Source organism: Lissotriton vulgaris, chromosome 8, assembly GCF_964263255.1.
Source record: "Lissotriton vulgaris chromosome 8, aLisVul1.2, whole genome shotgun sequence".
NCBI lineage: Eukaryota > Metazoa > Chordata > Amphibia > Caudata > Salamandridae > Lissotriton > Lissotriton vulgaris.
Genome location: NC_141696.1, coordinates 168967613 through 168993684, shown reverse-complemented (window position 1 = coordinate 168993684; position 26072 = coordinate 168967613). Strand labels below are relative to the sequence as shown.

The 26072-nt window shown below is 49.9% G+C and overlaps 1 protein-coding gene across 2 annotated transcripts in view; it reads left to right on the top strand.

The window, feature by feature from the left end:
- CLNS1A (chloride nucleotide-sensitive channel 1A) overlaps window positions 1-26072 on the top strand; it is a 157050-nt gene that overhangs the window by 58007 nt on the left and 72971 nt on the right. The window contains exon 5 of one of the 2 annotated variants that reach the window (XM_086933894.1): window positions 1977-2150. The exons of the other annotated variant lie outside the window; for it this stretch is intronic. Within the exon in view, the coding sequence (XP_086790020.1) occupies window positions 1977-2150 (174 nt within the window). The remainder of the gene's footprint in view (window positions 1-1976; window positions 2151-26072) is intronic. 2 annotated transcript variants of the gene reach the window in all.

The following is a 26072-nucleotide window of genomic DNA, read 5'->3' as shown; positions in this document are numbered from 1 at the left end:
AAAAAACACTCTATTGAGACTTAACTGTAGCTAGATTGCACGTCTAGAAACTGAGAAACCAGATACTTGCTGGAGAACCTGCAGGAATGCAAGCCCCTTGCTCTGCTTGTTTTGACAAGATATTGAAAGGAAGTACTGAAGGACATAGATAACTTCTTTAATACCGAGATTCCAATCTATACCATCCTAAGCCTCAATAATAAATAGCAGTGTCCTCTTCACCTACTGTGGCAGAGGCAGATGGCTGTTGCTTTTTGTACAGCATACCAAGCAATTACTTCAAATTGTGGCACCAATAAAATAAATATGGGGACTTCTGGGGATGATAAAGTTACGTATCTTGCAGGAACACACAGGCACCAAACATGAAGAAATATGGAGGCCTTTTCTCAAGTTCTTCACAAATAGTTTGGGAACCTGCATGCCCCTGAGTACCTAAAAGTTCTGCAAATTGTCCCGGAGACTACCATAGCAGAGAGCCAGTGGGATACTGGGCAACTCCTGAGGGACCAAGACACTACATATACCTATAAATCCATGACTTATTGAAGGGAATTGAAAGTGGATCCTTAGAGGGCGAGAGATGAATCACCCTTTTAAAGAGAGGGAGGAAAGAAAGAGTGCATCGGTTCATTATTTCCTTTCCCACATTCCGTTCCCGCCAGCCAGTGGGATGTATGTTTACACTCTCAGAAACTGAATAAAAAGCTGCAAATGGGGTGGCGCCTATGAAAACATTAAATTATGTAACCATTCCCCTGCCTATGATTTAATGTATTTTGCTCCTATAAAAAGGCTTTTTAGTACAAGTCCGTCATTTAAAAATAAACATCTGAGCCAAGGAATTTAATTGTTACAAGTGCAAAAACAAAGTACTATTGACTTAATAAATATGAACATCTAACCTGTTACCACATACTTTAATTAGGTTCTGCAGACCTAACCTGCTCGTCAGACCAAAAACGGACAAGCTCATTTCCTGACCCTATTTTTTTCATTTTGTGCATTTTTTTTTTCAACTGTGGGTAAATTTATTACAAACCAAACAAAGATTGTGTGTTTAAGGTCCCTCTGTTAGATGACCAAAATATGATGCTGAGCCATCCAGTATTTTGGTGCTGTCCTTGTTCACAACTTTTATCTGGGTGTTTGAATAGGAAATACCTACATTAATCAACATCCACCCCCACCCACCTCCATTCATATACACTCTGCACAGTATTTTCTAAGGCCAAACATACGTGGGCAAATATTTAACTTTGGAAAGTTTGGTTAAGATTTTTTTAAACCAGGTCATAGTTATAGAAGGCATTGATTATCTGATTTTCTCGTTCAGACCGAACCCTTATTAAGTTACTGCCTTGCACGAGGCCTTCCATGTGCTCCTACCAGTTCTGCCACACTGAGAATGGGTGCGGATGTTGTAACACCAGCATGGGTTTGATCCTTTTGGGCTTCAGAACAAGAATACTCTTTACTGATTCTCAAACCCTGCGGTATTCAGGGAGGAATACTCCCTTGTTTACAATGAGAGAAAGTTGATGGTGATACCTACTTCATTAGCTGCATCACACGTGTCTATGGAATGATGTAGGCAGGGTAGACAGATGGAATACCGTGTCAAAGTCCAAGGCAAGTTCCAGTTCAGTGTTAAGAGAGACTGACATTTTTTCCAACTTGCTCTGGTCAGATGATTAGATTCCAACCAGTTAAGTGATTATGATGGAAGTTATTTCGTAGATCAGGTAACTGTAAACCACATGTAAACTGTGGTAGTAACATTAAAATGTCCTCCAGTCCTGTGTTCATCCTTGTTTTTACCCCGCACCTCTCCTCCTCAAACCGTTAAATCATTCTGTTAGTTACTAAAGCATGTAGTCACTTCTGTTGTATCTGCCGTTCAGATGGCAATCCTGTGTCATAACCTATAAGAGATGCAATTTATTGTTAATGACTAGTAAAACATTTTTTTCCAGAGATTGGGCAAGGTGATATTCCAACATTTTATACTTATGAGGAAGGACTTTCACGTTTAACTGCTGAAGGCCAGTCTACTTTGGAGAGGTTAGAGGGAATGCTGGCCAATTCTGTAAATAGTCAACACACCATGGCTGGAGTAAGGACGGAAGAGTCTACCCAAGATTTTGAAGGTAAGGTCTCATGATTAAGTGTTCTTTTTAAAGAGAAATTGGGTAGTTAGTAACTCTGCAGGACATTTGTCTACAGATCAGGAAAGGTGACACAAAGTTGAAGTAGGTTGCGTTGTAAGCATAATTTGTGAGGAGGCGGCAGTAGCAGCAGGGTCTAAACTCTTAGGAAATTTGCACTCTGCTCGCCTTCTATCTGGTTATAGAGGCTGATACCCTACTCACGCGTAAATCAGACTGGACAGGATGGAGCGGTAAAGAAACCAGCACTAATAACGGGTACACAAATGAGAAACAACAAATATTAGGGAGATGAGCTCATGGTACAGTGCAAGCCCATTTTCTAGATTATTTACCCCTGTCCCATTGCCAGACTTCCCAGGTGAAATACTTGATCCAGAATGCACTGCTGATAATCCTAATCTCTAACAGCAACTTCAGAGGCATGGTGACGAATCCTTCATGACATGGGTATAACAAGGGAGTGGCGACCGCCAGAGGGAACTTCCCAAGAATAGCTTCATTGGATGAGAAGTCGAATAAGTCAAAATGGGAGGGATCAAGACAGAGGTACAAACTAGAAAGGAACAAGAACCATGGGTACTCTTCTAATGGAGAACAGAAGGTAAGACGAGTAAATAGCAGTCAAGGCAGAATAGAAAGTCCGGCAAACAATATCAGTATTAGTAGGTCAGATCTCATACTAAGGAAATTGCTGAAACCCTGTCCTTCTGTATCTGCCCCACGAGTGACCAACGCAGAGCTTACTTGCCAGTGGCTTCCTGCTCCTGTATTGTGTCAGTATTTCCTGAAGCTCTTGCTGTGTGGATTATTATTCTCTACACAGACTACAATTTCCTTGGTGGCTTCCCCCCTCCTGTATTCTGGCTGCCTCAGCCTATGACCAAGCTATGTGAATGAGTGGGTATCTGCTGTCTGCAATGGGATGGGGAATTTGGTTGTAGAACGAGTGCTATGGTGTTTTGTGCAATGATGCTTTTGTACCCGTTTGTTCCCCACCATAAAGGCCTCCCACCCTCCACAATGGTCTGGTTGCAGTGGCTTATAGGCATGAACATACAGTTGTGAGAACTATGACTGGTCTTATACCTCTTAAAGTCCACCAAGATGTGCATGCCTATACACGAACATCTGGTATTGATGATTCATTGAACTTCCCATATTCTTTCTGCAGTTCCCTTTGTACCATAGGTGGCTTGTCAGGGTTGCATGGAAAAGGCGTGGCTCCAAAAATTTCAGGAGAGACCAATGTACTATTGGATGACACTGGAGGTATCAAAGTAATATCCTCTATTCTGCAAAAGGATTGATTGTTTGACTTTGTATGGGCCTAAGTATTTTAGTTTTATATTTTCAAGTTAGTGGTTGACAACCAGCAGATTGTCTAGGGAATGTGTTTCTCTTATGTTGGTGTAGGTTGAAAGACTTCATGTCGTATTTAGCCTCTTGAAGCAAGAAAGTCCTTCTTTTACATCTATCTTTGAAAGATTGTATTAAATCACTGTATGTGTGTAGGAAAGTGCCCCTTTTTGCATGGTTAACCCCTAACATTTTGCCAGATACATGATACCAACTTGACTGAGTGTGCCCTTGGTCACTGCCAGTCAGGTTCCAAGGGCCTGTACTCTTTCCCAAAACTATACCTTTATTGTCACAATTGGCATACATCTGGACCACATGTAAGTCCCTTGTGGTCGGGGGAAGATAGTTCGTCAGGGGTTGGGATCATTGAGGGGCCCAAGGCTAGCTTTATTCGTGGGGCACTAATTGACGCACACTCCATGATCAAGCATAAATCTGAAGTTGCCATGGTTATTTAGACGTTCAACCTTTTTTTTTGAAAACGGATTTAATTTGTCGCATGATAGGGATACATCAAGTAATCCTCTGATATCCAGAGGCAGTCACCAGAACAAATTATCGCAGGCTTTGACATGCAGACAGTTACAAATGTAATAGACAGTCGAATTAATAACCAAAGAAATGCAATACTGTACAACCCCCACGCCCCTCCCTCCCCTCAACTCCCCCCTCCCTCCCGCCCGTGCTGCTGCTCACATCGTCCATGTCTTGCTAGGCGCAAGGCAATGTCCGCCATACCATAGGCCATCCGGCCGTTAGAGTAGTTGTGCTGCATCCTCATCTGGAGGTGGGTCCAGGTCCAGACCCCTATAGTCCGCCCACCGCTTCCATATTTTGTAATGCTTGAGCTGGCACCCCCTTGCAACATACACAGGCTGTTCCAGGCCCATACAAAAGTCCATTCCATTCTGCCAAGCTATGAAGGAAGGGGCACGGGGCGCCTTCCAAGATCTCGCAATGTCCCTTTTGGCCAGGGTCAAACCCAACAATAACAAGTGGCGCTTATAGCGATTGCCCCCCCACCCCAGCCAGCACATGGAGGAGGGCCAATTTGGGGTCTTTCTGTAGCTCCCAGGCCCAGAACCTCATTCAAACATCGAAACACTCTGTCCCAGAATCTCTGGAGAACCCTGCAGTCCCACACCATGTGCAGTAGCGTCCCCACCTCTGTGTGGCACCTAATACAATCGGGGGAAGCTATCAAACCCGCCCTCCACAAGTGCTGTCTAGTGTAGTAAGTGTGATGTAGGTACCTGAATTGTATCAGCCGCAAGCGCGTGGAAATGGCCTCTCCCCTGGGTCCCTCTAACGCCTCCACCCAATCTTCCTCGTCTAGCTCCCTAACATCCTGCTCCCACTGGGTCTTAAGATTGGCAAGGTCCGAAGCGCTGTGCCGCACAAGGGTTTGGTATATGCGGGATATCTTTTTATCTGGCAGTTCTCCCATAAAGACCTTGGCCTCAATAGGGCTAAATTCTGGGACGTCTTCCACTCCCTGGAGATACGGGGCCAGAGCGTGGCGGAATTGGAGGTATCTGTAGAATTGTGTGTGTGGCATTTCGAACTCCTCCCGCAACATAGCAAAGGACTTGAGCGTTCCCTCCGACAAGACATCACCCAATGTAGAGATGCCTATCGCATACCATCCCCGGAAGCCCACCAGGGCCGCTAGCTGAGGCAATCTACCATTTTGCCACAGGGGGGTCTCCAGCGTCAGAACATTCCACCAGCCAATCCTGCGCAGGGCCTGTCGCCAAATCCGAAAGACCACCTGTGTGACGAGTGGCAGAGACCTCCGAAGAGAGGCAGAGTACAGCAGCGTGTGTAGGGAGGCAGAGCCCATGAGGACATGCTCCACCGCATAAGCAGGATCTCTCCTGTCTGCGTACCACCAGTCATTTAACACTAAAAGGTGGGAAGCCTGGTAACAGGACAGTAGGTCCAACGTAGCCAGGCCTCCGGTATAGGTGGAGCGAAAGCAGGTCCGCAGCGCAACCCGCACCGCGCCCCCCTCCCACAGAAAACCGCTCAGCGCCGCATTCAGGCGCCGGATCCAAGTTTGCGGAACCAATGCCGGGTGATTCTGTAATTGATATAACAAGCGCGGGAGCGCGACCATTTTAAAAATAGCAGAACGGCCCTGAATTGAGAGCGGCATCCTGTCCCATGCCTTCAGATCTTCCCATGTGCGGTCCCAGACAGGTGCAATATTGCGCTCCATGGCCACGGATGCATCCTCCGAGAGGTACACCCCCAGATACCTCACTCCGGTTACAGCCACTTGAAGCCCACCAGCCCACTCACCAAGGCATTGCGGGCCTCCCAAAGTCCAGAGGGTGGACTTCCCGGGGTTCATAAAAAGCCCAGATGTTTCCCCAAAAATCTGAAGGATCCGCAAAATGCGGGGGCCCGATCGATCCAAGTCAGTGAGAAAAAACAGTACATCGGCGTAGAGGGCTATCCTATCCGCCACTGCAGTCGACCTCTGAAAGCCCCTCAACTGGGCGTCCATTCGCACCCATGCAGCGAGGGGTTCCATTGCGAGTGCAAATAAGTACGGGGAGAGGGGGCACCCCTGTCGAGTACCCCGCTGTATACTGAAGGATGGTGAGATTCCGCCGCCCACGCGCACCGCTGCCGTGAGATCCGTATACAGGAGCCGTATATACGCCAAGAAGCGGGGACCCAAGTTCAGACGGCTCAAAAGGGCAAATAAGTACGTCCAGCTCAAAGAGTCGAACGCCCTATCCATGTCTGCCAACAGCAGCGCAGCCCGCTCTCCCAGACCCCGCCAAGCCGAGATCGCCACTTGAGCTCGCCTAATGTTATGCCTAGTGGCTGGCTGGGGCATGAAGCCGGCCTGGTCCGTGTGGACCAGGTCCGTGATATGGGGCTTGAGCCTGTTGGCGAGGGCCTTCACCAGAATCTTGGCCTCGGTATTGAGCAGCGAGGTAGGTCGGTAGGAAGTCATGTCTCTCAGGGGGCCTCCCCGGCTTCAAAAAAACCACCACCTCTGCATGTCTCCAGTCAGTAGGCAGCATACCCCTCTCGCGTGCCTCCTCAATAACAGGCCGAAAGTGTGGGGACAGCTGTGTCGCATAGTGGCGAAAGAATTCGCTCGGAAACACGTTCGGACCCGGTGCCTTGCCCGGGTTCAATTCTCCCAGGGTCGTCGTCAGTCAGTCAATGGCCGGTCCAGCGTGTCACGCACCTCATCCGATATGGCCCTTGGTGGGAGGTCATCTATGAACCGCTGTACCATTTCGGCATCCAGGCACTCTCGGGGCGCATGTAGATCCTCATAGTAGGATGCAAAGCTACTCGCCATCTCGCCGGGTTCCAAAATCGGACCCCTATCCGGGGCAGCTATCTGGGGCAGGGGCTGCGCGTGCATGATGCCCTGACCCAGGCGATGAAGCATTTTACAGAACTTGTCGTCCCATTGGTATATGCGGCTTCGCGTGGCCAGCCAAGCCTGGCGGGCCTCGTCCAGCAGTATCGAGGTATATTGCTGTTGCGCCAACACTAGCTGAAGTCTCACTCGTTCGCCGTCTGCCCCCCGACTCCTGCGTTCTGGATCCTCCAATTCCACCTCCCGCCGCACCAAGTCTCTACGCTTTTCTTTCCGCGCCGCTGAGCACCACGATATATCAATGCCCCGCATAGTGGGCTTCATGGCCTCCCATAGAACTGCCGGGGAAGCCACCGATCCAACATTGGTTGAAAGAAAGTGCGCAAGTTCGCAGGCAATGTGGGCGCGATAGGAAGGCTGCGTTAACTGCCAAGGCGACAGGCGCCACCTAAACGGCTACCTGGAGCGCCCTGTGTTGAGCAATACAGAGATCGGGGAGCGATCTGACAGCGCCCGAGGCAGGATCTCAGCCATCAGGAGCCTGTGGGCCATCGCCCGCAGAAGGAAGATATAGTCCAGGCGCGAGAACGAGTCCCGCGCGGAGGAAAAGTATGTGTATTCTCTGCACGCCCCTAGTTTGTATCTCCATGAATCAATCCAATCCAACCCCATGACCATGGCCTTCAGTAGGGACACCTGCCCCTCCCTCCCTGTCGCCTCGCCTGCAGCACTCCGCCACCTATCATTCGAGACATCCATGACATCGTTCCAATCCCCCCCACAGTAGAGAGAACTGCAGGCATATCAACCCATAGAGACATCAGCTTCTCCACCAGGGCTCATTGCAGCGGGGGCGGCGCATAAACACTACCAATAATGACGACCTCGCCACCAATCTCTCCCTGCACGAACCCATACCTGCCCTGCGCATCTAGCCACGTACGTCTATGGGTAAATGGGACTCTACGATGTATCAAAATGGCCACTCCCCGCGACCCCCTCGTAAACCCTGAGTGGAAGGGTTGCGTGAAGCCATTACGCTGAAGACATAACGCTCTCGTGCCCAATAGGTGGGTTTCCTGAAGTAATAGTATGTCAGTTCCCCGTCTTTTAGCCCAGGTAAACACAGCCCCTCTTCACCTTGTCCAACATTCCTCGTACATTCCAGCTTAGTATACGTGTCCCACAGGGACCTAGTCGTGAACCCCCAGCATCAGAAGACATTTGTGTAAAAACATATACCTCAGACATGTCGCGCCACTGGTATCAAGCACAGCACTCATCACGGATCGAAAGCAGCACAGCAAGCACAGACCCTTCCCCTGAACCAGAACAGCCCCAACTCCCAACAGTCCCCCCTCCACCCCCCCCACCCCGCACCTCCCAAACATGGAAGCACCTGTTGTGGCCGGGGTGTGTTCCCGGTCCCAACGGGGAGCCTGGAAGCACCCCCTCCAATGGATCCCCTCAACACAGCCCATGGTAACTAGACTGTGGCCCCCTCCCAACCCTGAGCAAGCGTGGCTCCCAGCCAATCTAAAGCGCCCTGGCCAGCGCTAACAACCAAATAATAAGGCAATTGTTCCGTTCACCCTACAGTCATGGTACTTCGTCCGTGGCCTCCTGTGTCTCATTGTCCATGCGTGTCTTGGACCGCGATTGTGAGCTGCGGTTCGATCTGGACCTGCCTAGGCGCTTACGCTGCTCTTTTGGACCCCTACCCGAGGGGCCCCTGGTAGAGGAGTCTGATTCTCCGCCTCTTGCCGTGTTGACCCGCACTCGGACAGTCTCGTCCATCCACTGAAAAACGGCTTCCGGGGTGTCGAAGAAGAAGGTATGGGACTGGAAGATAACCCGCAACCGAGCCGGGTACAGCAGCGCATAGGGTAGTTTCAGGCCCCGGAGACGGGCGTTTGCTGCAGCGAAGGATTGTCTCTGCTGCTGCACTAGCTTCATATAGTCTGGAAAGATGAGGATATGAGAGTTCTCAAACAGAAGTTGGCCTTTCAGTCTCGCCTGCTTCAGGATAGCGTCTCTGTCAGCATAGTTCAGCAGTTTTGCGATCATAGGGCGAGGGCGTTCTCCCACCGGAGGTTTCTGGGTCAAGGCTCTATGGGCCCTCTCCACCACGAAGCAGCGTGAGAGAGTGTCGGCCGGCATCCATCCCTCCAGCCACTGTGTGAGAAAGCGTTCAGCATTGCCCTTTTCGCAATCCTCTGGGAATCCCAGGAAGCGAAGGTTACAGCGCCTGGCACGACCCTCCGCCTCCTCTGCTCTCGCCACCAGCCCCTTCTGCGTCCTCTCAAGGGAGACGACCCTCTTCTTCAGGGTAGTCATGTCATCTTCAACGGTCGAAATGCGCGTCTCCGCGCCCGTTATGCATTCCACTGCGTTTTGCAGGTCCTGCCGAAGGAGCATAAATTCGGAGTCCGCTGCCCCAATTTTGGCATCTAGGACGTCCCTGGACTGTGTGATCGCGGCCAGGAGTGCAGCATTGTCCGGCACCGGGGATTGCGCCCCCTTCGCACCAGCAGCTTCAGTAAATTTATCGATGGGGCCGTTTGCCCTGGCTGCCACTTCCCCCTCGCGTCATGGTGTGGTTACGAGGGGCCTTTCACCTGCCGTGCTCAGTGAAGGCCGCACAACCGGTGCCACCCCCCACCGGGTACCTCGCAACAAGATGGCGGCCCTCTGGAATAGTTCACTCCCTGCGATGCGTGAAGAACAGCCTCATCGCCAAGCCAGCTCCCCAGGGACTCCAAGCAGAGGCATGCGGATCTGGAATCGCTTACGACCTACCGTGACTGCCCGCAAGCTCAGGCAGTGCTTTCCTCCTCGACTGGCCCGGTGGATCGTCGTTCAAGGATGTGGGCCAAGAGGAGCCTGGGGCCCTACTCGACCCCCGATAGGGCGAGGTGGCATCTCAACCCCCCCTGCCCGTCGTCTCGCCGGGCACTACTCTGACCTGGCTCTGCAGCAGTTCCACACCGGGTCCCAGTCAGTCTCTCGTCAGAGCCGCGTAGCTCTCCCCACACCAATGGCAGCCCGCCTCGCGGTGAAAGATGGCGGCCGCTCACCCCCAGCTCTTCACGTCGCCGGGATCTGCCAAGTACACTCCGCCGCTGTCGCCGGCAGTGTCGTCCGGCGAGGAGCTCCTCTCCAGGGGCCCGGATCCGTCGGCCCGCAGCAGCGCCGATGCTCCAGCAGCACTCGGCTCGGGCGCCCCTGCAGCTGTCAGTACGGCCCCTGCCGTCCGGCGGGACACTCTGAAAATCGAGGCCCCGGCTTCACAGGCCGCAGCGACCAGCTCAGCACGTGGTTCTTCTCCGGGGCGCCTCACCGCCTCAGGGTGCAGCGCAGGAGGTCCTGGCTGCGGATTCCAAGTGCCCCGAGGTTCGGGGTGAGAACGGTGCTTAGGGAGACTCGTCAATCGGCCAGGGCTAGGATATTTAAGTAAGGATGATGATCGGCTGGTCGGAGCTCCGGCTCTACACGACCGCCATGTTCGCTGGCTAAGCCACGCTCCCTTAGACGTTCAACCTTGATTGCCTTTTTATTACTGACACTGCGGCAAAGGACGCCTCTGGCCACGACTTGGTAGACACTGTCCGTCCTGGGTACACTATTCTCCGATGTGATCGTACAGGTCGAAGGGGAGGTGGCCTGGCTCTAGTTGCACGTGAGACCTTCAGTTGTACTCTTAATTCTGTGGATAAGAGCACAGGCATCCTATTGGAGGCAGCCTTTTTTGGGATTAAGGTATCTGCAAACTTTAGGTTTGTGGGCCTCCTGATCTAGCGCCCTCCTGGGCCACGAGCTAAGTTTGCGAAGATCTGGTATCAAACCTTGGAACCATATATTACTTCTTCCCGATATACTACCTTAAAGGGATTTTAGCTTTCATTTTGACAAGTCAGGACCATGATTTTGCTCTCTTTCTGGCTTTCTGGATCTAATGGTCAACCTTGTTTATGATCAGTTGATGCAATCCCCCACACATACAGCCGGTCACACCCTTGATGGGATTTTCACAAACTATAATAATCTGGTCATTGAGGTAGTCCAGCCCCTTAGTTGGGTAGATCACTGGTTGATCGTCTTCAAATTATGTTTGCCGTACCCCATCACGTGTGCAAACTGTCCCTCCCTTTGGCATATTCACTGCAGGAGCTTAAATATTTATTTGTTCGTTTTTAAAAATATTTTTTATTGATTTTCAAACAACCAACAATAATCAGCAGCAATGTGATATCAAATGGATAAATGTCAGCATAATATAATATAGCTCAAGCCGCTTCTCATTGCGCCCCCCTCCCACTACCCTCACCTGCCGGTGTGCCTCAAATCATGGTCTATGAACAATTAAGGAGCATCAGAATCCAATACAATAGTAAAAATGAACAACATTAATGCAGTACAGGGCATACATTTTCATTAGATATCACCACTTGTCCCACTGTTCATACCCTGGTTCATACTCCTTGAGCCAAAAATGCTAGACGGATCCCTCCGGTCCTCCAAGTCCGAGCCCTCCTCCGAACCTGGTTCAGGAGCCCGCAATATTGCAACTAAGGTCTCCCATGCCCTTGCCGCCTCCTTCGCCTTGTCATTATTATTATGTAGGGCCTGTTGTAGCCTAAGTGTACCTTCACTCTGCGGCAACTTGAGCAGTGCCACCCACCATCTCCCCACGCCTGGTCCCCTCGCTGACTTCCAGTGCATTGTGATTTCCCTCTTTGGTATTACGAGGCCAAGGTCTATAAATCTACTTGTCACTTTCGTTTAGCAGTATGTGGGAACCAGTGCAGTAGACAAGTGCCCAGGCCTAGTTCTATCGTACGATCAGTTATACTACATGGCAGGTCCAGCACTTCCTCCCAATATGTTCCCAGACTCTTACATCCCCACATTGGATGTATGTCAGTACAACACGATCTTTTAGATCGCGGTACTTGACATCGCAGATTTTAAAACGCAAGTCGTTATAACGACTTGCGTTGGAGGTGGCGGATTTAGGAATTTTTCAATTTTATATTCCAACACCAGTCCCCGTAACAGTAGGGAAGGTGTTGGAATATAAAATTACAACATTCCTTATCCCACAGCGCCATCCAGCGCAAGTCGTAGTAACGACTTGCGTTGTAATAGCTGCGTGGAAAAGGTTGTGCAGTGTAAACACCGTGTTGTAAACTTCGCTTCCCCCGCCCCCCACATCATATGCTGGAAGTCCACTCCCTCCAACCTACATCTCGGACACTGAGCAGCTGCCACATTGAAATAATGATTAAGCTTAGCTTAAATATTTATTTATTTATACGTTTTTATATAGAGCTAGCTAGACCCAAAGGTATCAGAGCGCTTTACAGATTCGAGAGCAAGGCAATAATCCAGTCACTAAGTAAATGACACGCAACAATCTTAGGTTCATGTACAAACAATAAATACTCATAAAACTATTAGGCAATGCGGATGGAGACAATATGTACACTGAACAGACGTTCGGCCTTGGGAGCAGTTACTGATTGTGGGCAAGTCGCAAATTTTTAGTCCAGTGAGAGAACGACCTTCTAGGCAAAAGAGGCAAACAGAATTAAACCGCCAACTGTTCAACTGGGTCAAAGAGAGACTAATGGAACAGAGTTCAAGAATTACTCATGTGTTCCAGTATTTGTTGAGGAGATGGCGTTTCAGGTCTCTTTTGAAGCCTTTGAAGGAGGGGTTGCATCGTAGGTCCCTCTGGAGAGAGTTCCATATGCTGGGAGCGTTATCCGTAAAAGAAAGCTTGGATAGATTTCTTTTTTTAGTTTGGGAGGAACAAGAAGAAGTGTGTTAGTGCTTATCAGGGATCTAGTTCTTCCTGCTTTTGTGAGTTTATGTAAATAGTCAGCGGGGTGAGTGAATGGCTTTGTGTGGGATACAGTAATTGCATTTTCCTTCGATGGGAAGTCAGTTGAGGGTCTTGAGTGCAGGCGTGATGTGATCGTGCAGTTTTAATATCTGTTATGCGCCTGGCTGCCATGTTTAGTACTGATCTGAAGGGAGCGAGGTACGATTTCAGGGTACCTGTGAGGATAGCCTTCCCGTAGTCCAGTTTTGAGAGGCCCAGAGATTGAATGGCTCATTTGAAATCATCTGAGGGAATGAATGGTTTTTTTTTTTTTTTTTTAACACCTTAGCTGCTCGCAAATATCCCTCCCCAGTGCTGCGCTGTCCATTGGAACTAGTGCTGAATGGACGTCCAATGGACGTGCGCAGCACTGGGGAGGTAGCGCTCGTGACGACCGTTGGCCGTCAGCAGCGCTTAAGAGGTTAAAGGTGTTTTAGCATGTAAATCGCTCCTTTTGACTGAGTTTTTTGATGTGGTCCTTCATTTACAAGTCTTTATCCAGGGCTGAATCCTAAGGATTTAGCCGAATTGGAAAGAGCGAGGGAACAATTTAGAGCCTTTTGGTCACTGATACAGTCTTTGATTGGAAGGTGGTTACTTTTGGGGTCGAACAGGATTAGTTCTGTTTTGGTGGGGTTTAATTTGAGATGGTTTGAGGTAAACCAAGATTGTATATTACTCAGTGTGACGTTGAGATGTAGGATGTCCTTGAGTGATTTAATTTTGTAGTACAGTTGAGTGTCGTCTGCATAGAGGTGAAATTTGATCCCTGATTGCTACAGGATGATGGGGATTCCATGAAGAGTTTGAACAGTGACTGGGAAAGGTTTGAGCTTTGGGGGACGCCAAGAGAGACCGGTGTGGGTTTCGAAAGGTAAGACTTGATTCTGATTTGTTGTGAAAGGATTTGAAGGTAAGAAGTGAACCATTTTAAAACAGGCCCATTGATACCAGAGCGGATCTTCAAGGATTCCAGTAAGGCTGGGTGTTTCAGTGTCAAAGGCCGTTGATAAGTCAAGTAGGATAAATATGCATGTATCACCTTCATCTAAGGATCTATGTCCTCTGTGTTATTGAGCATGGCAGTATCTGAAAGAAACACGTTAGTGTTAGATTCCTTACCTTAGAATATCCCCAGGCGTCAGTCTGGATCCGGAAACTTTTGCGTAGCAGTACCCCTGCGCGTCGGTAGGCGTCGTCTGCAGGCGTCCCCTGCGGCTCCGCGTCCGTCGTCGGCGTCGTGCGCCGTGATGACGTCGCTGGAGTACATAGACGCCGCCTCCGCGCGCTGACGTCAGTTCTTCTTTTTTCCGCGCCAGTGGACGCAGATCTGAAGAGCAGTACTCCGGTCTTTTGACCAAGTTTTTTTTTCGTTTGTTATCTCTCTAATTGTGCCTGATAGGATGCCTGGGTTCAAGCACTGTGATGGCTGTGAGCGCACGATGTCGGTCACAGACCATCACCGCCTCTGTCTCCGGTGTCTGGGCCCCGACCACGACGTGGACTCCTGCGTCGACTGCCGGGCCCTCACCAACAAGGCTAGGCGGGAGCGGTCCCGCAAGCTACTGGAGCTCCGGGTGTCGGCCCCACGTCGGGACCGGGAGCGGTCCCGGTCCGGCCGGAGGTCGAGAGAGCGTTCGAGGGAGCGGTCGCGGAGCCGCGCCGGGCGCTCCGGAAGTCGACACCACTCGTCATCCTCCTCAGGTAAGAAGCACAAGAAGTCGGGGCGTCGTCATCGCACCCCCGACTCCCCCCGACGCTCGCGCGATGCGTTCGGGTGACCCCAACCCCGTGGCTCCGCGAGAGTCACCGGCGCGGCCTGCCCCATACCCTCAGGTCCCTGGGCACGGTGCGACGCCTGAGGAGATAGAGGCGTTCCTCATGGCCATGAGGGCCCTATCTCCTCCGGCGGGTTCCACGGCGCCTACGGGCCCAGTGAACCCGTCCGGAGGCCCTAGCGGTTCAGCTGACCCTACCTCGACGCCGTCGGATGCTCCGGCGCCGCCGGCGGCGCCGATCCCGGCGCCGCTAGGGCCTTCTGGATCGGCGCCGGATGGACGCCCATCCGACCCCGCGCCGATTCCATCGGGGTTGCCCCCGGCGCCGCCTCCACGCGACGCCGGTTCCTCGGTGCCGGCTTCGGGCGGTACTGGGGCTCCGGCGCCGGCTCCGGGCGGCGCCGTCCCCTTACCTTCCCCGACGCCGGACACGGCGCCGGACGGGCGTCGCACGACGCCGGTCCCGGCGCCGATGGGGCCCATGAACCCCGAGGAGCCGGTCTTTATCATTGACTCCGAATACGGAGAGGATGAGGAGTACGGTGAAGGTTGGGAGGGGTCCGAGGACCCTCTGGCTCGCGAGTGCCAGTATGACCCGGACTGGACAGGTGACTTGGGGGATGCCAGTGGTTTGGACGAATCTCCTAACCCTGGTTTGATCTCTCCTCCAACCGTGGCATCGGTGGAGGGAGCTGCCTATTCTGTGGTGCTGATGAGGGCTGCCAAGGCCTTACACCTTGAGCTCCCCGTCGCGGCCGTGAGGCCTAACATCCTCACCGAGGTCTTCAAACCGCAGTCATGCCCAGTGGAGCCACTGCTGCCGTTTAATGAAGCCTTGTCTGACGTTCTGTTGGGCACGTGGTCCAGGCCCGCTTCAGGTGCGCCTGTTGATCGGAACGTGGCCAGGCGCCACCGTCCTTGTCCGGACGACCCCAAGTACCTGTCTACCCACCCCACTCCTGAGAGTCTGGTGATCCAGGCCTCGACCTCCCAGTCCGCATTCCCGTCGGCCCCGCCCGACCGGGAATCCAAGAGGTATGACCAGTTTGGCAAAAAGGTCTTCTCGTCCATTAGTTTGGGCCTGCGGTCTTGCAACACCGCCTGCCTCTTGGGCCGCTACACCCACTCTGTGTGGGATACGGTCGCGGAGCTGCTGCCAGAATGCCCCATGGAGGTGCGGGCAAAGCTCGGTCAGGCTGTGGCTGAGGGCCGAGATGCAGCGAAATATTCAATTCGGTGTGGTCTTGATACGACCGACTCGCTGGGCAGAGCTATGTCTACGACGGTGGCGATTCGTCGCCACGCCTGGCTGAGATCCGCCAATTTTTCGGCTGATGTCCAGAATACCCTGATGGACATGCCGTTTGATGGCTGTCACCTGTTCGGTGACAAAGCGGACCACGCGCTGGAACGCTTCAAGGACTCCAGGGTCACGGCCAAGTCCTTGGGTCTCTCGACCCAGCGTCAGCAACCGGGTTCGTTTCGTCCCTTTCGTGGCCAAGGAAGGGGCGCCCCCACACGTGCTGCCAGCCACGCGCCGCAACAATCCTTCCAACGCGGTGGCGGCCGTGGAAACCGCCGTGATGGCGGTCGGGGACAACGGCGGGGTCAGACCACACCTTCCCCCGCAGCATCTACCCCAAAATCCTCCTAGTCCGTGCTTTCGGCCCCATGTGACGCCAGTGGGTGGCAGGGTTCGCCATCACCACGCTCACTGGCGCACGATCACTTCGGACAGGTGGGTGCTGCAAATCGTCCGAAGGGGCTACTCCCTCCCCTTCGAGACCTCTCCTCCAGCCATGCCACCGCAGAACCACCGTGTGTCGGGGGACCACTTGACACTTCTGCAGGAGGAAGTTACGGCCCTCTTGGCCAAGGGGGCCATCGAGCGCGTTCCTGGGCCAGAAGTAGGGCGTGGTTGTTATTCCCACTACTTTCTGGTGCCCAAGAAGGACAAGGGGGGCCTACGTCCTATCTTGGATCTAAGGAACGTCAACGGCTTCCTCCGGAAGGAGAAGTTCAAGATGTTGACGTTAGCTCAGGTCTTGGCTGCTCTAGACCCACAAGACTGGATGGTAGCGTTGGACTTGCAGGACGCCTATTTTCACATCCCCGTCCTGCCGGCCCACCGGCGTTACCTGCGGTTCACGGTAGGCCAGGAGCATTTTCAGTTTATCGTGCTTCCCTTCGGCCTTACCAGCGCCCCACGGGTGTTCACAAAGGTGATGGCGGTGGTCGCAGCCCATCTGCGCAGGTTGGGGGTTTCAGTCTTCCCCTACCTAGACGACTGGTTGTTGAAGGCGGGCTCGCCCCAGACAGTCGTCCACCACCTTCAGATGACGGCAGACCTCTTGCACGACCTGGGGTTCTCCATCAATGTGCCGAAATCACACCTGTGTCCCTCTCAAAAGCTCCTTTTCATCGGAGCGGTTCTGGACTCGGCGCAGTTTCGGGTTTATCCTCCGGAACGGCGGGTTCGGGATATTCAGGCTTTGATTCCCATCTTTCAGCCGCTATCCCGGGTTTCGGTCAGGTTGACGCTGCGGCTGCTGGGACTGATGGCTTCCTGCATCCTTCTGGTGCATCACGCTCGGTGGCGGATGCGGGCTCTGCAGTGGGACCTGAAGTTTCAGTGGGCCCAGCATCAGGGCAACTTGTCCGACCACGTCTTGATCTCGGAGGGCACTGCGAGACAGCTGCAGTGGTGGCTTACGGACCGCGATTGGGTCAGGGGCAAGTCCCTCTCCCTTCCCCAACCGGAGCACGTTGTCGTGACGGACGCGTCCCTCCAGGGCTGGGGTGGCCACTTGGGAGAGGCAGAGATCAGAGGCATCTGGTCTCCGGCGGAGTCCCGGCTCCATATCAACCTGTTGGAGCTGCGGGCGATTCGTCTGGCACTGAAGGCATTCCTCCCCTTTGTCAACGGGAGTGTGGTGCAGGTGTTCACCGACAACACCACCGCCATGTGGTACTGCAACAAACAGGGCGGTGTGGGGTCGTGGACCCTTTGCCAGGAGGCTCTGCGCCTCTGGCAATGGCTGGAACGTCAGGGCGTGACTCTGACGGTTCAACACCTGGCAGGTTCTCTGAACGCCAGGGCGGACGAACTCAGCCGTCGGTGCTCGATGGATCACGAATGGCGTCTGAACTCGGACGTGGCGCAAGGCATCTTTCTGCAATGGGGAGAGCCTTGGTTAGATCTATTCGCCACCGAAGAGAACGCGCAATGTCATCAGTTCTGCGCGTTGGAGTTTCCAAGACGGCACTCGCACGGAGACGCCTTTCGGCGCGAGTGGAGTTGCGGTCTGTTATACGCCTTTCCGCCTATACCACTTCTGCCCAGAGTGCTGAAGAAGATCAGGCGCGACCGGGCCCAAGTTATCCTTGTGGCTCCGGACTGGGCTCGAAGATACTGGTATCCCGAGCTACTCAGCATGTCAGTCGGTCCCCCGATCCGCCTGCCCCTTCAGGAGGACCTTCTGTCGCAGCAGCAGGGGACGGTCCTCCACCCGAACCTGTCCAGTCTCCACCTCCATGCTTGGAGATTGAGCGGCGACAGTTGAGGCCATTTGACTTGCCTCCTGAAGTCTGTGATGTTATTCTGGCAGCCAGGCGTCCCTCCACTAAGTCGGTATACGCCTGTCGGTGGAACAGATTTGTGGCATGGTGCACAGCAAAGGCTGTGGATCCTCTTTCTGCCCCTCTTTCGGAGGTTCTTCTGTTTCTTCTTTCTCTTGCCCAGCAGGGCTCTGCTCTGGGCACTATCAAGGGCTACCTTTCTGCCCTTTCAGCCTTTTTAAGGCTTCCTGATCAGCCTTCTTTGTTCAAATCCCCGATTGTAACTCGATTCTTGAAAGGCATCACTCACATGTTTCCACCTGTTCCGTTTGTGATGCCTCAGTGGGATTTGAACCTGGTTCTGACCTTTCTAATGTGTGCTCCCTTTGAGCCCCTTCATTCTTGTCCTCTCCGTCTCCTGACTTTAAAGACGGCTTTCCTGGTTGCCATCACCTCTGCCAGGAGAGTGAGTGAGCTCCAGGCTCTTTCTGTCCAGCCTCCTTTCCTGTCCATTCATCCTGATAAGGTGGTTCTGAGGACTAGACCTTCTTTCCTGCCCAAGGTTGTTTCGGCCTTTCACATCGGGCAGTCCATCACCCTCCCTTCCTTCTTCCCGCCTCCGCATCCTTCAAAGGATGAAGAGCGGCTCCATCGTCTGGACCCAAAACGTGCGCTTTCATTTTACATGGATCGCACACGCCAGTTCCGGGTGGATGACCAACTGTTTGTTGGCTACGTGGGTGCGAAGAAGGGACGGGCGGTCTGTAAACGAACCATCTCTCGATGGGTCGTCCTCTGCATCAAAGCGTGCTACTCTTTGGCTCGGAAGGAGCCTCCTGTTGGGCTGAGGGCCCATTCCACTCGGGCCACGGCGGCTACCACTGCCCTGGGCCGGGGAGTCCCCTTGCAGGACATTTGCCAAGCGGCTACGTGGGCCTCGCTGCACACCTTTGCGAGGCACTACTGCCTGGACAGTCAAGTCCGGAGGGATGGCTTCTTTGGCCGTTCTGTCCTCCAGGACTTTCTGGTGTAGTATTGTATTGGTTCGCAGACCCACCACCGGGGTTGGTATTGCTGGGGTATGTATTCTAAGGTAAGGAATCTAACACTAACGTGTTTCTTTCAGATGAACAAGTTACTTACCTTCGGTAACGATATATCTGTAAGAAACATTAGTTAGTGTTAGATTCCTTACCGAACCCACCCATCCTCCCCGTTCTGCGAACTGATACCTAGGGTTAAGGTCATCCCTTTCAGGGCCCTAGTTTTTACATGGCACCAGTGTTGGTTCTCTCATGGCTCTGCGTCTCCTGGCGCGGAAATGCTGTGTGCAAAGAACTGACGTCAGCGCGCGGAGGCGGCGTCATCACGGCGCACGACGCCGACGACGGACGCGGAGCCGCAGGGGACGCCTGCAGACGACGCCTACCGACGCGCAGGGGTACTGCTACGCAAAAGTTTCCGGATCCAGACTGACGCCTGGGGATATTCTAAGGTAAGGAATCTAACACTAACTAATGTTTCTTACAGATATATCGTTACCGAAGGTAAGTAACTTGTTCTTCTGTGCTATATCCTTTCCGGAACCCTGATTGGAATGAGACAAGTAGGTTGGAATCCTCTATATGCCGGTTGAGTTGTTGTAAGACACATTTTTCCATAGTTTTGCCTAGGAACAGGAGATTGGGGGGGATAGGTCTGAAGTTGAGATACTTCAAGTCATCCCTGGGATTATTGGAAATGGGTGTGATTTGACCTAGTTGGAGGGAATCCGGTACACAACCAGAGGCGAGAGAAGAATTGATGATTTTTGTCCAACTCAGGGCGATAATGTGGTTAATGTTATGTACTATTTTTGCAGGGCGGGAATCTTTGGTGTGAGAAGTGGGCTTTCATTTTGCAATCATATTGAAAACTTCAAAGTTCTGTCATGGGTTTGAAGACCGACCAATTGGTGTTGTTTTTCAATTGGATGTTGAAAACGTTGCAGTTCGTTCCATTTGGTCATTGGCGCGATCAGGAGGAGGGACACTGGTGGACTAGGGAGCGTCGGAGAGGATTGATTTTGTGGGGGTGGGGTTGTGATTTGCAGGAAAAATTGCTCCATTTTAGTTTTGTCTGTGAAGAATCTGGCAATTTCTTCACGTTGTTCATTAGAGGCTATTATTTTGTGTGGGGAGTACGAAGTGGTTTGTTGTTTGAAAATGTTAGAGTTCTCTGGGTCTGTTCTTTGCACTGTCAAGTTGGATGCAGAAGAAGGTGTCTTTTTCTCTGAAGATGTGCTTCTTGTATGTCATCCTTGCAGTTCTGAGTAGAATTAGATGTAATGACGATGGGTTTTGTCTCCAAGTCCTTTCAGCTTGGCTAAGATGTCTTCTTTTGTTGTTGAGATCAGAGTTAAACCAAGATTTTGATTGGATTGATCTTAGTTGTTTTAATTTGAGCGGTGCAACTTGGCCGAGAGCTTCTGTTATAGCAGTGTTGAAGTGGGCAGTGAGGTCATTTTACTTTATGCGAGGGAGGGGGATTTTATAGTTGTTCATAGATCTTGGCTTCAAGATCCTTAATTACGACTTGTTCAAGGATTCTGGTCCACTGCTTAGGTTTATTTGAGGAGTCGAAGTGTGGTTTAACGTAGGTATCGTTGTTGAAATGTTTGAGATGGTGGTCTGACCGGTCTATAGGTAAGATGGCACTAAGGGAGACCAGTTCATTGTTGGTGATAATCGTGTCAAGCGTAGCGCCTTTGATGTTTGTTGGTTTGTTGCAGAGTTGATTTATGTCGTTCATTTCCAGAAGGTTCATGAGGCATCTGACTGTTAAGTGTTATGCATTGTTCCAGTGGAAGTTAGTGTCTCAAACACGTCCTTCGCATCAGTTAAGGAGAACCAAAATTGTCAGATAACTCTTTTTAGCCAAAAGGGTGTGATCACCAGGAGGGTGGTAGCTGGTGTGTAGTTTGATAGGTGGGGAGCCATTACCTTTAAGGTAGATGCTGAGGTATTTGAAAGTCAAGTATTCTGCGTTATTTAACATGGAAAGATTAATTTCAGTTTTGTGGATTATGGCTAGACCTCCACCAGTTCTTTCCAGTCTGTCATGTCTAATGATGGAGAAGCTAGGAGGAGTAAATCGATCAAGTATGGTGTTGAAGTGGTCATTGATCCAAGATTCCATGAGGAAAGCAGTACGAATTCCCTCACTGAGTAAGGTTTCAGCGAGATCTGTAGCGTGTTGAGCTGCCGATCTACAGTTGATGAGCATACAAGATAAAGGAGAGGGATTGTCTTTAGCAGGCTGTAGAATATGAATGGTGGTGAATTGAGCAGGGGGTCTGGGCGAGTCCGTAGTTACATGGGTTCTATTCATGCCCACTATTACTGGGATTGTGGGCCATGGTTTTGGTCTTGGCCGCCGATCTGCAGTTGTGAGCATGCAAGATATCCGGCAGGGTTTGTCTATTCAGATTGTAAGGGCTGAATGGTGGTGAGTTGGGCAGGGGGTCTGGGTGAGTTTGTAATAACAGGGGTTTTAATGCCTATTATTACCTACCTCACCCCTCTTCCTCCCATGCCACATTCATCTTGTATCATGTACCTTTTTAACATTGCTATTTTTTGTCTTGTTTGAGTATGCATCACCATGCTCCAGTAACTGTTTGTAACCATGTAACTTTTACCAAACTACCTACCCCCTACCCCTCCCCGCTCTACTCCTCTCCACTTTCCTGCTTCTGACCTCTGCCCTCACCTGTCCTGGCCCTAGTACCCACCCTGTTTACCTGTGAATTTTCCCTCGTCATTTGAGATCTAGCTATTTTGTCTGATGCCCGATGGAGCTACCTGGTTTAGATAGCTGGGGGACAGGTCGGGGATTCCCTCCTTGGACGTCACCTACCCAGTCGGTCTTTAGCCAGACTTCCTTTAGTCTCTCCAGTCGTCTCTTCCCGCACCCTCCCTCTATTTATGTCTCTCCTTCTCTCCTCTCTCAATGTATTGAGACTGAACTATTTTGTCTGATGCCCGATGGAGCTACTTGGTTTAGCTATCGGGGAGATGGGCTGTGGACTTCCTCCTCGGTCGTTCGGCCTTTAGACAGACTTCATTTCGTCTCTCTTTGTTGTCTCTTCCCCTATCCTCCCTTTCTCACCTTTCCTGTCCCCTCCCCTCTACGCTCCATTTATTTTGCCCTCCATGTTCTTTAAATGTTTCCTATAGAGACCTAGCTATTTGGCCAAAGCCCGATGGAACTACCGGATAGCTATAGAGGAGATGGGTTTTGGGACTTCCCCCTCGACCGTCACCTACCCAGCCGGAATTTGGGCAGACTTTCCTTCGTCTTTCTGCCGTATCTCCCTCCCACCCCATTACCCTTACCCCCTTTCTCTCTACACTGCACTTATCTCGTTTTCTATGCTCTTGTAATTGTTTGTCTAGCAACTGATGTAAATTGGAACTCATGTAATCTTGTAATTTTGTGGAACCTCATGTAAAGCGCTCTGATACCTCCGGGTCTAGCCAGCGTATAAGGGAGCGTTTTGAACAGTAGTCTGGGTCTTGGAGAGGTACGATTCGCTGAGAGCATCCGCCTCCAGTGCGGATAAGGGGCAGTAAGAATGACGATGCCTGTGGGCCGGCCGGCACAGGAGAAAGGAGGACCAGGGAGTGCCTTCTACGGCTGTCAGTGAACCTGTGTGAGGAGGCAATTTCAGACTCTTAGTGTGAGAGCGGGTATGGATGGCCTGAATTGATAGGTCCTCACTAAGATGCGAGAAGTCAGTTGCAAGAGTAGAGTTTACGCTCCAAACGGTTCAGAATCTAAGTGAGTGTTATTCATGCATCCTTCATAGGTGGTGGGGTAAAACGCAGCAAGTCCTGCGCATCCGGGAGCAGAGGTCGCTACGCAATTGCGATGATCTGGGAAATGGATTAAAGACAGTCTGGGAGGGATACGTAGGGTCTGCCTTGGTCGGGGGGTATGTCCATAGAGAAATTAGTCGCTGATGACCTACAGTAGGGGTCCGCATTACTAGACATGCTGTGGGCCTCAACAGGCTTTGTTACAGTGAGATTGTGAGTAAAGGTGGGAGCAGGTGAGGACCTGCTTGTGGGCAATTGTCTGTTGTGTGTGTTGAAGGGGGTGCTAAGGATGCTGGTTGAGTCCAGGGGTGTCCCAGCGTTGGATATATTGGTATTGTGAGGATCTGTGGTCAATCCTGTGTATATGGCAGCAGAGAGTTCTAAGCTATACGGCTGGATTGTGTTAAAGGGCCTGGAATTGTCGATCGTCTGTGTAGTTAGGGTAGTGTTCCCATTAAAAGGAAGGGGGGCAACTGCAGCAAGATCAGTGGATAATGGGCTAAGGATGGGGCCCACTTACCTATGTTTGGTGTGAGAGCCATCAGGGTTAGTTATCGTGAGTTTACTGGATAGGGTGGGAACTAGAGCGGTCATTTTTGAGGGCATTGGTCGGCGGTGTGTGTTAGAAGGTGTGGCAGGGTTGATGGTAGTGTCCCGGGGTGTCAAAGCACAAGGTAGTGAGTCCAAGGGGGGCAGAGGGAGGGGCTGTTCTGGTTTGAAGGATTGTGGTAATGGGGAGAGAGGTGTTGAGGGTACTTGGCGCTGTTGTGTGAGTGCAGTGAAAAATGAACAAAAGTGTCTATCAAAGATGGGGTTCCATGTTTAAATATCGATTTACAAAAATATAGATGAAAAAATATTGATGTAAAAATATTGATTACAAAAATACCGACTCTATATTTAAACAGGTAAGTACAATATAGACTCAAAAATATAGACGTAAAAAATATCGGCTTTAAAAAAATAACATAAATTAATTAAATAATATTAACAAAATTAATTAAATGTAATATATATTTTAACTAATTATAACAAGTAAACTTAAATTAAATATAAACACAAAAATATGTATATATACATATATTTACTTAAATACATTTTATTAACTATTATATTTAATTAAAAAACTTTTTTTAATTATATAAAAATAAAATAAACTCAAATATAGAATATTTTATTTTACATTATTTATATAACACATTAAGGGCCATATGTAGGTGGGGTAATACCGGTCGGTAACTATGAAATTCTGTAAATTTCACCATTACCGACCGGTATTTAGGGATTTGAGATGTAGGAGGCTGCAAATAAGGAATCTGTAATTTACCGATTCGTTATTTTAAGGAATCGGTAAAATACCGATTCCTTAAAGCCTATGTAGGCAGCACTCAAGTGAGTGCGTTTTAGCCTTAGGGATTCGTTATTTACCACCAACTATAAGTTGGTGGTAAATACCGGAAACCTTTGAAAAAGCAATTTTTAGCTTTTTTCTCAGTGCCATGTGGCAGACATACATGCCCTTAGGGAATGCATGTGCGCCACATGCACGATTCAGGGGTGCAACAGGGTGTCAATGTGACAACCTGCCACCCTTGAATATGTTCCCCCTATTACCGATTCAGTAAAAGTGAATGGCTTCCCATTCATTCCTAAGGGCCTCCGGGCCCATAGGAATGAATGGGAATTACCGAATCTGTAAATACTGATTCGGTAATACCGAATATTACAGAATTGGTCAAATTTACCGAATTTTTAGCTACATACTATTTACCGATTTTCTCAAATACCGAATCGGTAAAATATTCGGTATTTAAGAATCAGTAAATAGAGATTACCTACATATGGCCCTAAACTATTAAAAAAAAAAAAAAAAATGTAATAAGAAAATAAAAGCATTAGTAGTTATAACGTTGGATAGGGAGGGGGTAAAAATTACTATTCCCACTCCAGTGAGTGCAACAGTAGGGAAAGCGCTGGCTAGCGGAGGGGTAAAATTTACTATTCCCACTCCAGTGAGTGCAACAGTAGGGAAAGCGCTGGATCATAAAACAATAAAAAAACAAAACCATCAACCTTATTACATTTAATTTCCAATATTAACATATTTAATATATACATTTAAATATATTATGATTAACAAAGATTAAAAACATAATTAATTGCACATTATTTAACACTATAATATCCACAACATGAACCTAAAATTAATTACACTATTACATTTAATAATTACTAATTAAATAATAAAAATTAATGTAATATTTATTAATTCAATAAGAAAATGACTTACCACCTTTCACACCATTTACACATATACACACCACAACACACACCTAAAATTAATTACACAATTGCTATTAATAATTGCTAATTAATGGTAATTAATTTAAAAATAATGAATCAATTAAAATTGAATTACCACCCTTTACACCATTTACAGATATAAACACCACAACACACACCTAAAATTAATTAAACAATTAACATAATTAATAAATGACTAATTGAAATTAATTAACTAATTATGAAACTATTAACTGATCAATTAACACATTTATTATTAATTTAGATACTGAAAAATCTATGGGCGCACTTCAATTTCAACAATCTAAAACTTCCTTTCTCCGCTCTTCCTTTCGAGGCTCAGGTAGAGGCAACACATCACAAACTTCCTCTACATTCAAAAGTAATACCCAGAGCACTTTCAATAAAGGCTCCAACAGAGAAGGTTATAGAGGCAATAATAACAAAGGCAGAGGATGTGGCGGTAACAACACCAGAGCCTCCGCCGCCAACAAACAATGACTTGCTCACACTCTCTCTAGACCACTCAACATCAGTCGGAGGCAGATTAACCCAATTCCTACCAGTCTGGAACGCAATTACCACAGACAGGTGGGTGAAACAAATGATCCAATATGATTATTGCCTGGAACTCACTTCTACTCCACCCAACATACCACCCAAAAACCGTCCTATGTCCACAGAACACAACGCTGTTACAACAAGAGGTAACATCTATGTTAGAAAAGGGAGCTATAGAGCCACTACCTTTTCAACACCAAGGGACAGGAGTATGTATACTCCCTATACTTCCTTATTCCCAAT